Raw genomic sequence first — 15405 nt, 5'->3', positions numbered from 1 at the left:
CCCCGCCGCTGCCTCTGTGCCCCCAGGTCCCGCAGCACCCTTCCCACTGGTAGGTGCCCAACAACTTCTGGGAATATGGAGAGGGATGCTAACTATCCTGGAAGCTCCAGGGGGTGGGGCAGGTGAGGTGGCACACATGCCACCTTTAGGGTGTCGGATGATGTGGGGTCAGGTGCCTTTTGGGCAGAGGGAATCCTTAAATCTCCTGGAGTTTTGTCTGTTTTTCCTGTAAAATGGGGATGATGTCTGTAAGTGAAAATCCTCTTGGAGTAAAAAATGAACAGTTCAGCAAGTGAAGGCTGAGTCAAGCTGCTTGGCTGTCACACTGTCACAGACACAGGACAAAATAGTGCGCTCAGAGGGCTTCCTCGTCCCCACAGAAAATGCACCAAAAATCAAGTATAGCAACAAGGGGGACAGAGATAGCTAAGGGTGGCCTCTGTGTCCTCCTACTCCCCAGGCTGTAATCCAGAATCCCTTCAGCAATGGTGGCAGCCCAGCAGCGGAGGCTGTCAGTGGAGAGGCCCGGTTTGCCTATTTCCCCGCATCCAGTGTGGGAGATACCACTGCTGTGTCCGTGCAAACCACCGACCAGAGCTTGCAGGCCGGAGGTAAGGAGAGGAAGTGGCGAGGGTGGAAGGCAGGGGAAGCAACAGGCCTATCAGGGAGGGAAGTCCCCAACCAGTTCCAACTCTGCCCCATCTTGGCGCTAACCCCTGCTTCCCCTGCAGGCCAGTTCTATGTCATGATGACACCCCAGGATGTGCTGCAGACAGGAACACAGAGGACGATCGCACCCCGGACACACCCCTATTCCCCGTAGGTGCAGGAGTCTCAGTCCCAGGGATGCTGGGAGGTCTGGTATTGAGACCAGAAGAAGGGAGGGTTTTCTGGTCTCTGAGCTGGGCAGGTCAGCACACAGCAGGCACCAGGTGCATTTTTAGTCTGTTTCTACGTCTGAAGGGCAAGTAGAGAAAGACCATGCTCTTGCTTTCTGCACATGAGTTTACCATACAAAGATAATTGCAGAGTCTAACTTTTCAAATAAATGCTTAGGTAAATGAGCCTGAGATAATAGGTGCCCATTTTTTTTCTCTTCTAGAAAAATTGACGGAACCAGAACACCACGGGATGAGAGAAGAAGAGCTCAGCACAACGAAGGTAAGGACAGATGAGACTCCTGGGTTGGCCCAGGCTGCAGCCTCCCAGGCACAGCCAGTCCTGGGTTTGGCATTACAGACACGGAGGCAGCTGAAGCCCGTCGCCAGACTCCTTCCTAGTGTTTGACAGGTGCTTGTTGAATGCTGGAACAATCAAAATGGAGGGGCAAGAGAGGAGAGCATGGGCTCAAGAACAGAGAGGCAATTGGTATTGGCCAGCTGTTGATGTGGTACCCAGCTCCTGGTTTTGCATTGGTGGTCAGCATGTAAAATGGCAGATTTTACATTCACATAGAGATTTCTTGAGAAATTGTGTTGATCTGGCTGCCCTGAACCAACCTGGCATCTGTTGTGTCCTTGCACGACATTTACATGCCCATCTGCCCTCCAGCAGTAGCTCTGGTCCCCTGGGCGCACACTCTACACCTGAGCTGTAGGAGGCTGTGCCTCTGGCTGGGTGAGCCCAGACCCTCCTGCCCTTCCTAGAAACAGCACATCCCATCCTGAACTCTTGACCCTTGGTGCTGTTCTTGGGTCTTCCTGCCTTAATCGTCGTCACTGCAGATACGGCAGCCTATAGGTGCCAAGGGAGCACTGATACCAAACAGACATCACTGGATAAATATTTACTGACCCTGCATCCCTGGCGTGGCAGCACAGGCCCTGTGCCAGGTCTAGAGCCTGGCCTGAACATGGAGGCTCAGAAGAGGGAGGACCTATGGCTGAGGTTTTGAAGTGCAGTGATGTGAGGAAACCAGGAAGACTTTGTGAGCAGACTGTGGGGGTCATATTGCTTCAGGGGTGCTGGTTCAGTTGTAGTAGAGGTTCCATGTGGTGGCCTGGGGAGCAGAGCCTCGAGGGTTGAGGAAGGCCTTGGGTGCTGGGCAAGGCTGTGGGTCCTGAACCGTTTGCTGTGGGGTGGGGTTGCTCCCTGCGCGTTTCTGTTCTGAGCCGCTGGCTGAGTTCAGGCACTGGGCCGACAGGTGCGTACTCTGGCAGCCCAGAGTTCAGGCCCACAGGTGCAGCGGATGATAGAGTAGACGAGGTCTCGACTCACAGTGTGCACTCTGACGGCAGAAACGAGTCACACGAAGCTGCAATGTGGCTTTAGGTGGCATGGTGGACACTTGCAGAAGATAAAGCTGGGTGAGGAGGGTGAGAGGAATGGTGGCTGCGTGCTCTGATGGCCTCTCGAGGGGTAACATTTGTGCAGAGGCACGAATGGACCTTAGGGAATGAGACACTTGGGGATCTGGGAGGAGTCCCAGACAGCAGGGAGCATGGAAAAGGCTCAGGCCCTGCACTGCTGCCCAGCTTGTGTGTAAGAAGAGAACTCATGGAAGGAAGGAGGAAGGGGGCGCTATTGGCGCCAGATTCCTCTGGGCCTTATGAGAGGCTTCCCGGGTAGCTGTCCCTGCCTCTGAGTGGGGTTCTGGTGTGACGGGAAGCCAGTAGAAAGTTCCCGAGTGGGGACTGATGGTAAGAGTGGCAGGAAACCAGAAGTTTTGAAAATAGGAGGTGACCACGGGTGTCCACCTGAGACAGCCAGGTGTGAAAGAGGCCAGGTGTGGAGAGAAGACTCCCATTGCTGAAGAGTCAGGGCCTTGGCTGAGATCAGGTTGCTTTAAAGGGACGGGGTGAGTTGGAGCTTGGTTTGGGTTGATTTGAGGGGCTGAGGTTTGAGGGCCCTGCAGTGGGCTACCAGAGCAGCCATGGTTCCAGCCTCCTGGCCTCAGACTAGCGTTGAACGGCTCTGCCTGTGTTGTCCTTTGGATAATGGCACTAACACGCTCACTCCAGGGCTCCCAGTGGAGATCAGCGAGCTGAGGTTGGGAGGCCCCACTGCTGTTGCATGGGAAGCTGGAAGTATACATCCCTGTCGCGCCCTCCAGCCCCCCCCACCCTCCTCCACCTCTCCCACCTCCTCCACCTCTCCCACCTCCTCCACCTCTCCCACCTCCTCCACCTCTCCCCGCAGTTCAAGTGGTTTCCAGTAGTCTTCATCCTCCAGAAAGCAGTTTTCCTCCTAAACTTGCTCTCACCCTCCAGCACGTCCTGCCCTCCCGCTCCTAAACTCCGTAACACTGAACCCACCATCTGCCAATCCTCCTTTTACGGTGGCAGTCTGGCCCTACAGATGGGCTCCATTGAAGGTCACCCAGGATGACCTCATTGCCAAATCCACTGGCTTCCTTTCCCATCTGAGCTCCAAGCATCTGACCATGTTCCCCCCCCCCCACCTCCACCCCCTTTCCAGGAATGTCCCCTTCTCTTCTACCCTCTCTGATTCTTCTACAGTTCCACGACTAAAACATGCAGGGTCACTCCAGGGGAAGTGGGCTGCACGAAATAATCACACAGAGACAGAGAAACGCCTTTTTATTTGGGTTCTGTGACGGCTCCTCTCACCTTAGGGGTCCGTGGAAAGAGAGAGAGGAGCTGAGCTGAACCCTTTTAATGGGGAGAAGCCATTCAAATGAGGCAAGGGGTCAGGTTTCAGTGGTGGAGTCTAGCTTGGTGATGTCTGCTGTCAGCAGATTGACATCTAGGGAGGCCACGCCCATCTCATGAGCTGTGTAGAGATCTTGGCAGAGCAAACGAAAAGACCAGAGCGAGGCCCCCCAAAAAGAGGGGCAGCGTCGGTTCAGTCCACCCTGTGCGCTCAATGCCCATAGTTCACACACACACAGCCCGCAGCTGGCTTGCCACAGCGCCACATTCTCATTGCCCAGGGCTAAGGGGTGCTCGGTTCCCATGTGACAGCTCCCAACATTCCAGTCTTTGCTTCTTCTCCATCTGTTCCTCAAAGCAAAGTCCCCCAACTTTTCTTGGAAGTTTTATTAACAATCAAACTCTCCAGGACCCTCCCTGCAAGTTCCAAATGACTAGATCAGAGGGGAATCTATTTCTGATGCATGTTCCAGGTATTTCTTCACATCAGGAAAGTTTGGAGAATGGCTTTGGTGGCTGGTGTTTCTTAAGGTCTCTTCCATCTGCCTCAGAAGTATGACTCATGAGGTCCAGGGATGGCCCCTCAGAAGCTCTGGTTGGTCAGTGTCCCTAACACTCTGACCCCAGTTATAAGTACCTGCCATTCTCTTCTCCAAGAGTCTATGACTCACAGCAGGCTGAGCACTGCCTCTGTGTCCGCCCTGGGTTTTGTCCACTACCTGGATCCTGGTTCTGTGCAAAGCTGTGCTGACTCCATTCTTCTCCCTTGGACTCTAGACCCCTGTTTGGAAGTGCCACTCAAAATCTCCATCGCTCCTGTCTGAGATGCCTCAAGATCAACTTTGTCCAAAAGAGAACTCTGTCTCCCCTCCCCAGAGCTTCCCCTGCAGCACTTCCTTGTCCACAGCAGTGGAAGGCAGTCCTGTCAGTCACCCAAACCCGAAACCTGAGGCCAGAGCAGCTTGCCACTCTTGCCCTGCATCCACATCTTCAAGGCTCTGTGTAAATGGCTCTCACTCAGCTTCTCTCCTCCTCCCCACCTTGGCTGTTCTGCAGGGGCCTCTCCCAGGAGGACACCTGCAGGGGCCTGAGGGAGTGCCTTATGTTTAGTGTGTCACAGAGGGGGACAGGGGACCCCAAATGAACTGGGGTGCATGGGTCAGCCTGTGGCCAGAAATCCAAATCTTTATATGAAATCTGACTTAAATACCAGATTGAATTGCTTTTTGTATTTCATAGTTTTCACTATTAATATTCCTAATTCCTTTCATCTACCTACTTTCAACTTCAATATGCAGGGTTTTGTTTTTTGTGTTTGTGTTTCTTTTCTGACTCCCTCGCTTTAAAATATGATTTTAAGTCTTTCTTTCCTAATGCAAGCACTTATGTTGTATATTTCCCTCTAACACTGCTTTTTATTTATTTATTTTTATGTGGTGCTGAGGATCGAACCCAGGGCCTCACGCATGTGAGCAAGTGCTCTCTGCTGAGCCCCAGCCCTCTAACACTGCGTTAGATAGGTTGTGTCTTTATTATCCTGGAGTTCAAAATATTTTCCAATTTTCCTTCTGATTACTTCTTTGACCCTTGGGTCATTTATAAGTGTGTTGCTTAACTTCCAAATATTTGTGGGTTTTCTGGATATCTTTTTCGTTAATTGATGTTTAATTTAGTTCTCTTGTGGTCAGAGAGCATACTTTATGTGGTTCCAAATTCTTTGAACTTTCTGAGACCTTAGGGCCCAACATTGGTAGCTGGGTGAAAGTGCCGTGTGCACTTGACTGGCCGTGTGTCTGTGGCTGTGGGCAAAGGTTCTCTGTGTCAAGGAGGCCAGTTTGGCTGAGTGTGGGACTTTTCTCTCCTGGTGTTATTTTTTGTTTGTTTTGTTGGCTTTTTCTTGCGGTTGTTGAGGAATGTTGACTTCTCAGACTAGATTTGTGAGTTTGTCCATTTCTCTCTTCAGTCCTGGTAGGTTGTGCTGCTCGACTGTGTTTTAAGTGTTGCGTGGGTGTAACAGAAGTTCTCCCATGGACTGAATGTGACCCTAGCCTCCTCCATTCAAAAGTGCTCTGATGTCTTCCCAAGCCACAGGCTTGATCCCGTCACCACTGCTTGGGGTGACAAGCCCTGGGCCTGAGGGGCTGGAGCTCTGGAGGAAGAGCTGAGGTCCAGCGCCACCAGCAGAGCATGCAAGACTTGACCACCTGTGGCACTTCTTCTCGCTCCCCCTACCCACCCACATTGTGTTTTCATGTCACCATTTCTGGGCTCTTGCCACCTATCACCTGATGCCCCTCCTCACGGGAGCCAGCTCAGATGTTCTCAAGTCTCCTCTGAAGATTCATCCCAGCCTCAGTCCCAGGCAGAAAATTCTGCCCCACCCGGCCTTCCCGGGCACTGTGTAGTCATTAGCTGTGGGGTCACTGTGGCCCCGCAGCGGTGCTGAGTGTCAGCAAGACAGGACCAGGAGTTGATTCCACCCTAGATCCCAGCCTCTTGGAGGGTCCCACAGGCCACCATGAAGGCAGCAGGTTTTTTCAGAAGTAAATGTAAACTACAGAGGCCACCCCCGCCCCCATCCCTGCCCCTGCCGGCCTGGAATGACAGTGCCAAGAGATGAGTCTGCAGCCCCGGCTGGCTCGGAAGGCTGAGGTGGAGGGAGAGGAAGCCGAGAGGCAGCTGCTGTTGAGAGCTTTGGGAAGAGCGCACTGTGGAGGGATGTGGTGGTGCTGCTGCCAGGCCTGGGGTGGACTCCGCTTTGCTGCTACTTTTGGCCACAGAGTCCCCATAGGTGCGGCTACCCTCCGTGGCAGATCCCACTCACCATGACGGTGATGGGAAGCAAAGCTGCACCAGAGCCCAGTGCAGAGTGAGAGACTGAGCTCGGCCCCTGCAGCAAGTGCAGCCCCGGGCACCAGGCATCGTTCTCAGCATGGTGTAGGGCAGTTTCCAGAGGAAGAGAGGACAATGAGGAGAAGTAGGGCTGGGAGGAGAGATCGGAGGGGAGAAGAGTCGTCCTTGGAGGGGGATGTCACCCAGGCCAATACAGAAGGCTTTTGGAGGCAGGAAAGGCTGGTCAGCAGGAGTGGACGAACCCAGAGAAGACAGTGGCTTCTATGGTAAAATCATATTGCCATGAGCAACCCTCGAGGGGGTGGCAGGGCTGGGTGGAGGTGCTGATCTCCGGGGGGGAGTGGAGAGGACGCCCTCACTCGCGCCTCCCTTCTCCCCCTGCTGGTTTGCCGTCACCATTCTCCAACCCTTAGAAAATGTCCCCTTACCCGGTTTTTAATCTCCGCACTCCACAGACTCCACAGAATTCTTGAGCCTTCCTGGCCAGAGGGTGGGGCTGGGGTGAGGGCAGCTGGGAGTGCCTGGGGCTTCCGTGTCCCCACGGGGTGTGGCCCTGAACCAGCTGCTAATGAAGGCTTGAGGCAGTCTTGCCTCTGGGAGCCTGAGAGGATCTGGGGTCCAGTGCACCCGGCTCCTAGGGAGAGCAGCTTAGGGACTGAGTTTGGCCAAAGGAAGAGCACACGGCCTGCCTGCAGGGGTGACTGCCACCCAGCTCAGCTGCTTCCGAGTGACACTGTAGAGATTATAGAATAAAATCTCAAACCCGGACTTTCCAGGTGAAGTTCTCTATTAGTTCACCATCTTTGGCCTTCAGGGTATAGGGTTCCTGCTCATGTTCCATCATGCTCCCCAAGAGCAAATGACCTTGGGGAGCCCTTGGGAGCCATGGGTGCCAGTCTGGGGAGCTGGAAGTTGTTGCCAGGACCCTGGAGAAAGACTTTAAATAGGGGCAAGATGAGATTAGACTTTGATTTTTAAAGATGAGAAGGAAAGCCAGATGGTGGTGGCGCACACCTGTAATTCCAGTGGCTTGGAAGGCTGAGGCAGGATGATTGCGAGTTCAAAGCCAGCCTCCGCAACTTAGTGAGGCCCTAAGGAACTCAGCAAGACCCTGTCTCTAAATAAAATATAAAAATGGGGCTGGGGATGTAGCTCAGTGGTTAAGAAGTGTCCCTGGGTTCAATCCTTGGTACCAAGAAAAAAAAAAGTGGGAAAACAAGATCATGGAACCCAGAGTTTCTGAAACGATGTAGAGAATCAAATGTAGGGGTTGTGGGCACAGGAGTGTTGTAGGATCCTGTGTCAATTTTGCCTCCCAAGAACATGAGCCCACTGTGCCCAGACTCCATCTTTTAAAAGAAGCCCAAGATGCCCATTATGAGTGAAATTTCTTAATTTTTAAATGTTGACTCAGATTTCTGCCAGTATGCTGGGCAGGCCAACAAAATGGCCACCGTCCCTGGCTTCTGGTTTCTGCCAGGGTGTGAGGTGTGCCTGAGGTGTGAGGCACGAGGGGTCAGGATTTGATCCTTCCTCCTTGTGAAGCAGCAAAGCCAGCTTGGGGGAGGCCTGTCAGGGTTCTCGTCTTGGCACTTCCTGGCTATAGGCTTAGGCAGGGCCCTCGCTGTCCCTTGGTGTGCTCAGCACCGACAGCCTGTGCTGCCAGGCACACCGGAAGTGCTGTCCTTGTAGCCGGCACTGTTGCTGTTTTTCCTTCAGTGGAGCGGAGGCGGAGGGACAAGATCAACAACTGGATCGTCCAACTTTCAAAAATCATTCCAGACTGTAATGCAGACAACAGCAAGACAGGAGCGGTGAGTGTCCGCCAGCCTCGGTGGCCCAGTTTCCCAGGCCTCTTCCAGGAAGTCTGGCTGGCAGTGGGCACAGAATTGTCCTGGGATGGGATGGTGGGCAGTGCTCCCTCTGATGCTCTTGCCCACCCGCTGCCCCAGAGTAAAGGGGGGATCCTGTCGAAGGCCTGCGATTACATCCGGGAGCTACGCCAGACCAACCAGCGCATGCAGGAGACCTTCAAGGAGGCCGAGCGGCTGCAGATGGACAATGAGCTCCTGCGGCAACAGGTGAGAGCCATGCTGGGGCCAGACTGGGGCCTCAGGAGCCAGCCCCGGCTCACTCCCTTGACCCCTGTCATGTCTGCAGATCGAGGAGTTGAAGAATGAGAACGCCCTGCTTCGAGCCCAGCTGCAGCAGCACAACCTGGAGATGGTGGGCGAGAGCACCCGGCAGTGACGTGACGCCCGCCCCCAGTGTGCAGCCGCTGGTCTCTGCTGCCCCCTCCCCCAGCCCTTAGCACAGAGAGGGACAGACGCCCCTCCCCCAGCTGCGTTTTTTATAGTAGATTTTTAACAAAAACGGGGAGAAATAATGCATTTCTGTGGATACATTGCCCACCGCCCTCCTCAACTTGGAACGATACCCTTCCCCATCTGTCTGTCGGTCTCCCTTCCCCTGGCCCTCACCATGCCCTGGCACTTCTAGTGGTCTCACCTGGAGGCTAAAGGGAGGACAGAGGCCCTGCCGCTTCCCGCTGCTTCCTTGGTTTCTAGAGGTGCTGAGACAGGGTGCTTATGGGAAGGAGGGAGCTTTTGGGGGGGGCCATCCTTGGGACCTGGACCTAAGCAGGGAGGCCATGTCCCACCCCACCTCTTGTTTCTGGATCCCTGCTCCCTCTGGGTGTGTGTATGTGTGTGCGGGCGCGTGTGTGTGCGCATGTGTGTGTGTGTGTTTGTGTGTGTGTGTGTGTGTGTGTGTAATTTTCTTTATGGAAAAATGGACAAAAAAAATAGAGAGAGAGAGGTATTTAACTGCAATAAACTGGCCCACGTGGCCCCCGCCTTGTCTGTCTGTGTCTGTGCGTTTCAGGTGTGGGGAGAGCTGGCGTCTGTACAGAGCTCCCTGAGGCCAGGGCCTCAGCTGCTGTGGTCATGGCTGTGTGCCAGTCCTTGCCATCCCACACCAGTGGGTACCCAGTCTGTGTGTTGGAGACCCAGGGGAGATGGATGTGGGGTCAGGGGAGCTGGGGTCAAGGACATGCTGCATGCTGGAGAAGAGGCTGGGGTCCCTTGGTCAGCAATTCCTGACCACAGGCCTGGCTCCCAGCCTTGCCCTTGCCGAAGCCCTCCCCTCCGCACCAGCCAATGATGGGGCCTGGCCTTGAGCCCCCCACCCCCAGGGAGGGCAGATGGCCAGGAAGCCAGGCTTGGCCCGTCAGCCTGTCGCCTCGCACCGTGGCTCTGGCGCCTGTGCTGTGACCCCTGGCCCTGGCTGGTGATGAAACCTGGCCTGAGCTGTGACGCAGCCATGCTGCTAGGGCTGGGGACGCTGCTGTCTCGGGGTGAGCTTCCCATCGTTCGCAGCCTCCTCTGGCCCCTGTTCATGCCCTCCCCAAATCCAGGCCTGCTGCAGGTCACCATGCTGAGCTCCCCAAGTGCCTCCAACTGGCCTCTCCCCTCTGAGAGCCCTTTTCCTGATCATCCCCCTTTGAAGCCGTCTTTGAGAGTGGGTGGCAGGAGGAGCTCCCTAGCAGAGTGACGGGGGGCTGTGGTAGGGAGCAGCCCTCACTCCCCCAGCACCCGTCCATTTTTGTGGTTTCAAATGGGTCCTGACAGCAGTTCACTGGCCAGAAGTGTCACTCCTAAGTCTCCAATGGATTGCGATGGCATGAGTCAAAATGGCCAACAGCCTGTCTCCAGAGTTGAGATCCGTGGGTCTCCTGAGCCACATGCATTGTGAGGTGGCCCAGCTACTAGAGGGGAATGAAGGCACCACACAGCCCTGGTTCATTCCCCTCCTAGGAGCAGCTTGGGAACAAGCTCAAAAGCAATACAAAACAAAACCTTGCTGATTTCAAGGTACAGGTATGACACCATGAAATACAGTGTTGGGATGGGTGGGCGCCGGCTGCCCCTGTTGAGCCAGGTCTAGTGCTACTGTGCCCTGCCAGGTTTGGGCCCTGGAGTCAGAGATGCCAGGACCCGGGGGTCAGTGTTGAGAAGGCAACCAAGGCCCCCAGATACGGAGCAGAGCCCAGGTTGGGGAAGTCGGGGGCTACCTAGGTGGCACTGGCTGACACAAGTGAGTTGATACAAATGCTGGCATAGAAGATGCAGCCAGCAGATGCCAGCTGTTGCCACGACTGCCATCTTTCATGCTCAAAAGTTCACTCAGTCATTTTCCAGCAACTAGGCCCACGTCTCAAGGTTCTGATACTTGGGAAGCAGCACAGAGCGTGTTGGGGGCTCCTGTGGGCCGAGTTCCCCAGGCACCTGGCTCTCTGGTGTCCGCCCCCCCAGAGCCTGTGTGAAGAGAACCCTAAGGAATGGGACGCTCTCCCCGCAAACCATGCCGGGCCCATCTGAGGGGCCCATGAGCAATAGAGAGGTGTGAATGAGAATGCCAGGGAGGGGCAGGACAGGAGCCAGGGGCACCCCTTCCATTCACAAGTCTGGAGACACAGCGGGGAACACCTGAGGACCACCTGAGAATCTGACACCAGAAGATGGTCCTGGGAGACAAGGTCGAGGGTTCTACTCACAAACCAGGTCAACTTCCGGGACAAAAAGTGGAATTTTTCTTTCTTTCCCTGAGATCAACAGGGTGACGTTATATTGGGGAAAAAGGTACTCTGGGTGACTGGCTAGACGCCTGTGTCTGTGGCCCCGTCTGCCCCGCCCCCTGAATACACCTCTGCTGGCTGAGGGTGACACAACCCTGTTCCCTGTCACTCTGTTCCCGCTTATCTCTCCCGCCTTTTCGGCGCCACCACCTTCTTGGAAATGAGTTAGGGCAAAGGGGTGGGGGCTCGGACCACCGCCTCCAGCAGGCCCCATAAAAGCCACTGTAACTGCACCCCAGTCACCACGGCAAGTCCTAGACCCAAGAGCAGGTCAGACAGACAGACAGCACAATGGCACTGAACACCCAGATCCGAGCTGCCTGCCTCCTGTTCCTCCTCCTCTCCAGCCTGGCCACTACCTCCAGCCTCCAGCAACAGGTAAGAGCCCCTGGGGCCAGGACGGGGATCGGAGGGTCAGCCCCTGGGAAGGGGCTGCTGAAGGCAGCCGGAGGACCCCTAGCACTGAGCAAAGCTCAGGACAACTCAGGGACACTGGCAGCTGCTGAAAGAACAGGGATGGAGTGGCAAGTTCGGGGACCCTGATGTAATGACACAAGTATCACTGAGGGCCTCCTCTGTCAAATCTTATTGTATACAATGGGGATAAAGCAATGCGTAAGGCAGAGACAACATCTTTGCTCTTATGGAGTTTATGTCTTGGTCAGGTCATTAGTTAATGAGCAATTAAACAAATAAATAATTCTGTTTAATAAATACTATTCACGAATGATGTAAAGGACAGTGGTAGTGTGACCACAGGGCAGGGGGACTAGAGGTGGAGGCAGGGGCCCATAGTCAAGCAAGAGTGTTCTGTGAGAAAATTCCAGTTGGCCTGTGCTTTGGACAGTAGCAGGTGAGCAGGAGCGTGGAGCTCCTGAGGATGGGAGGAGATGGTGCCAGGAGACAAGGTCGGGTGGGCAGGACACAGATCGGGCCAGCCTCGTGGGCAGCTGCTTGGACACTGACTTTTCCTCTGAGTGCTTCGGAAGGGCTGTAGGCTTTTTTAATGAGGAAAGCCATGTTCTGATGGTAAGAGTCTGAGTGAAAGTCACTGGATCGTAAGGGGCCCGGTGCAGGAAGACCTGGCTGATGCTGGCATCCAGCCAAGGGAGGGTGACAACCCCGAAGAAGAGGAGTGACCGCAGAGAGTGAAGGTGACATATCTGGGATGCTTTTAGGAAAACAGGGAGGAAAGCAGAAAGGCAAGATTCCCTCCTCCGAGCCAGCTGAATGATGAGGTCACCAAGTACCTGGGGAGGAACAGGTTGGTGGGAGCAAGTTCAAGATCTCTGTTGGACTCTGCCATCCTCAATGCCCCCTTCTCTTTCACAGACAGGGCAACTCACGAGGCAGCCGGCAGAGCGCCACCCCCAGTACACAGCTGTGACTGAAGCCCACTTGACGGTAAGAGTGGTTTAACTCCCTACCCTGTCCCCTCGCCTGCCCAGGCCATGCTGCGTCCGGCCACTCACTCTCCCTTCCTTCCCACAGCCGGTGAGCCAGAGGCTAAGGAGGCGAGACACCCACTTTCCCATCTGCATTTTCTGCTGCAATTGCTGTACAAATTCTGGGTGTGGAATTTGCTGCAGGACCTAGAGTCTTCCTGTAGAGTCTTCCCGTCCTGAGCCCCTGGGCCTCCCTCCCTCCCTTATTTATTCCTGTTGCCCTCCAACCATCGTCTTGGAATAAAATGCCTGGTTCTTTTATTTTTCAAACTGGAGTGTCTGCTGTCCTTTCTCGCAGCCCGTGCATTGCAAGGGCCAATATTAGATTGGTGTGTTACGGGAGCTTGCCAGAAAGTTGGTGAAGTAAATTTGTTTTCTGTTCTCTCCCTTCTTTCCCCACTTCAAAAGACCTGGAATTTATGTTGCAACAGCAAGAAATGAAAAGTTAAACAAAGTTGCCTCTCCTCAGAATCTTGGTGTGTATCAATTGAAAACTCTGGAGCCCTCTACACTAAGCTCCATCTCCAGCCCTATGTATTTTTATTTTATTATTTTATTTTTATTTTGAGACAGGGTCTCTGTAGGTTGCCTAGGCTGTCTTTGAATTTGGGAACTTCCTGTCTCAGCCTCGTTAGTATCTGGGGTTATCGATGAGCACCACCATACCCAGGTCTTTGGAGTCTTCCTAAAACAGGGGTCATAAACTCTATTGCCTAATAAAACTTCTCATAGTAAGATTCAGGGACTCCTTCCAGGGCTCCATGAGGTGGAAACTACTAAGACGTTATTTGCCATTTTTCACTCTCCAAAGTGTACAGTGTCGTGTTTGCAAGGCTCTGTGACACGATGACATCATTGCTGATAGCTGATATATGTGCTTGTATATCTCGAGCTCCAAAATCTATCAATTACAATTTCTATTACGTTAAGCAACTACAGCTTTAACGTACAAAAACTTAAAACAAAATCTCTCTGAGATTCTTAAAACTTTTTTTAGAAGAGTTCAAAGAATCACTGACCATCGGGGATCAGAAAGGTACAGTAAGTGAGTGAGGAATGTTGGATTTGCTTTACGGGAGCATCTCAGGTTGTGTTCTCTCAATATGACACACTTTTCACGTGAAGCACATAGGAATACTGTTCACCTTTACAGTAATGAATTTCCCTGAGTCAGTCTCATTCTTATTGACCTAATTTTGGTAGAAAGAGATTATCTCCCTCCCTCATAAGATTACAACAGTGCCTGCAGGACGATAAAGTGCCTTGGCCCTTTGATAGGAAGGAAGGGTATTGACAGGAAGGAAGGCAGCCTGGGGCCCCCTTAAGGGGACCTTCAAAAGATGGCAACCAGACCCAAAAGCAGGCCAAAGCGTGAGAACTTCTGACTTCATTCAGAGGAGATGGGTATTCTTATTTTTTTTTAATGAAATGTTCTGATTTTTTAAATATTGACAATTGTTGCAAGGGGGCAAAATTGTGACATATGCAGTTGAGGGGAGAAATAAAGAATGTCCACACATTTCTGCCCTTTTCAATGCTTTATTCACTCAAATCACTCAATATAATTTCACTCTATAGGTTCTTAATCAAGAAAATGACAATCCTTAATGCTGGGCACTGCAATAGACGAAATCAGTTCACATCAAACAATTCTAGATTAATTAATACACAGCACACAATTCTCGATTATTCTAAGCACAGCAGACACACTGAATCATGACAGGCTAGTGACACACCTTCCCTCTGCGTGCTCAGTTCAAAAGTCTCAAGCCTCAGGCTTTCCGTCCAGCAGTTGCACACTCACTCAGACCGTGGTGACCAGGTCAGGACCAAGGCAGGCTCCTCCTGGTGTGGAGTGGACGGCCGGTTGAGGAGAGGGAGAAGGTGCGGCTCTCACCAGGGTCCAGACGAGGCCGTAGAGTTTGAGGGTGGTGAGGATCACACAGAGGATCAGGCAAACGATGACCAGTGATGGGATGTCAGGTCCTCATCAGGCTCTCCAGCTCGAGTGCATCCTTGTTCCTGCTGGCTGAATCCCTGTTCATCAGCTCTATTATTTATACTAAATTTGGGGGCTTTTGACCCCTCTTTCAATCCTTATCAGCTACCACCAGATTTCTCCATGACATCATTTACCCTGGGGTCAGAAACATCTGGTCTGGTGGTCTCCACCCTGATCTTCTGGCCTTTCCCTCTTATCAGGGGAGGACAGCCTGCCAGGGGCTTCACTGTTTATCAGGGTGGGGGAAGTGACCTGTCTGAGGCCACACTGGAGGGCTCTGCTCTGTGGGTGTGCCTGGGGAGACTGCAGGTTTCAAACTGGAGTTTTTAAAATGGAGTTGCTTAGGCTCAGGCCTAGGGCCATCCTCACAACAACTGATTAAAAGAACCTTTTTTTAAAATCAACACTCTGTAAGCCAAACTAAACCCAACCGGGAGGAGGGCAGCCCTGTATACTACCAACTTTTTTGCATTCTGCCTTAGAAGCCATCAGAGGCTGGACAGGGGGAAGATGAAGGGATGGAGGACCCCAGAAGGCCAAGGTCATCACACCTATTTCTTGTAACCTTGTCATTTCTGCTTCACTAACTTCTCAGGTAAGCTTAACCCAACAGACACTAAAACCACAAGCCCTGATCCAGTTGAAAGCAGAATAGAGCATGTGCAGTACCGTGTACAGTGGACATTCCGCCTGCGTGCTCAGTTCAAAACTCTCAAGCAGCACGCCTGCTGAACAGTGATATTAGGTGTCCCACCCACCCTAATTAGAATGCCCAAATCCCCAAGCCCCGCCCCCTCAGAAAATGGGAGCATCCAATAAGCTCCTCCCCATGGCCTGACCCCCATCCCACCCCTCAAG

The 15405-nt window shown here is 53.1% G+C and overlaps 2 protein-coding genes across 3 annotated transcripts; both read left to right on the top strand.

Annotated features, from left to right (window-relative positions):
- The first annotated feature begins 6 nt into the window (after positions 1-6).
- On the top strand, positions 7-9325 carry Usf2 (upstream transcription factor 2, c-fos interacting). The gene is made up of 7 exons (XM_015497232.2): positions 7-49; positions 461-611; positions 732-819; positions 1103-1161; positions 8184-8278; positions 8417-8545; positions 8625-9325. Exons 3-7 carry the CDS (start codon positions 746-748, stop codon positions 8712-8714), a joined length of 447 nt encoding a protein of 148 aa, XP_015352718.1. The 5' UTR covers positions 7-49; positions 461-611; positions 732-745; the 3' UTR covers positions 8715-9325.
- Positions 9326-11208: 1883 nt separating this feature from the next.
- LOC107151833 (hepcidin antimicrobial peptide) lies at positions 11209-15142 on the top strand. 2 transcript variants are annotated; one of them, XM_015497252.2, is made up of 3 exons: positions 11209-11478; positions 12433-12504; positions 15030-15142. In XM_015497252.2, the coding sequence occupies exons 1-3, from the start codon at positions 11392-11394 to the stop codon at positions 15132-15134; spliced, it is 264 nt and encodes an 87-aa protein (XP_015352738.1). In that variant the 5' UTR covers positions 11209-11391; the 3' UTR covers positions 15135-15142. The 2 variants fall into 2 exon arrangements, with proteins under 2 accessions (XP_015352738.1, XP_015352736.1); XM_015497250.2 differs by lacking the exon at positions 15030-15142 and adding an exon at positions 12592-12815 and having other exon boundaries at positions 11239-11478.
- The last annotated feature ends 263 nt before the right edge of the window (positions 15143-15405 follow it).

The sequence above is a fragment of the Marmota marmota genome, unplaced genomic scaffold (genome assembly GCF_001458135.2).
Source record: "Marmota marmota marmota unplaced genomic scaffold, marMar, whole genome shotgun sequence".
Lineage (NCBI taxonomy): Eukaryota > Metazoa > Chordata > Mammalia > Rodentia > Sciuridae > Marmota > Marmota marmota.
This window is presented reverse-complemented; position numbering and strand designations above follow the sequence as displayed.

What these genes read in the sequence shown, in the direction of transcription:
- Usf2 (XM_015497232.2), top strand. Translation starts at nt 746, where the DNA reads ATGATGACACCCCAGGATGTGCTGCAGACAGGAACACAGAGGACGATC. An exon ending in AAGAGCTCAGCACAACGAAG is followed by an intron (nt 1,162 to 8,183) that starts GTAAGGACAGAT and finishes TTTTTCCTTCAG; the next exon opens with TGGAGCGGAGGCGGAGGGAC. An exon ending in ACAACAGCAAGACAGGAGCG is followed by an intron (nt 8,279 to 8,416) that starts GTGAGTGTCCGC and finishes CCGCTGCCCCAG; the next exon opens with AGTAAAGGGGGGATCCTGTC.
- LOC107151833 (XM_015497252.2), top strand. Translation starts at nt 11,392, where the DNA reads ATGGCACTGAACACCCAGATCCGAGCTGCCTGCCTCCTGTTCCTCCTC. An exon ending in CCTCCAGCCTCCAGCAACAG is followed by an intron (nt 11,479 to 12,432) that starts GTAAGAGCCCCT and finishes TCTCTTTCACAG; the next exon opens with ACAGGGCAACTCACGAGGCA. An exon ending in TGACTGAAGCCCACTTGACG is followed by an intron (nt 12,505 to 15,029) that starts GTAAGAGTGGTT and finishes ATTCTGCCTTAG; the next exon opens with AAGCCATCAGAGGCTGGACA.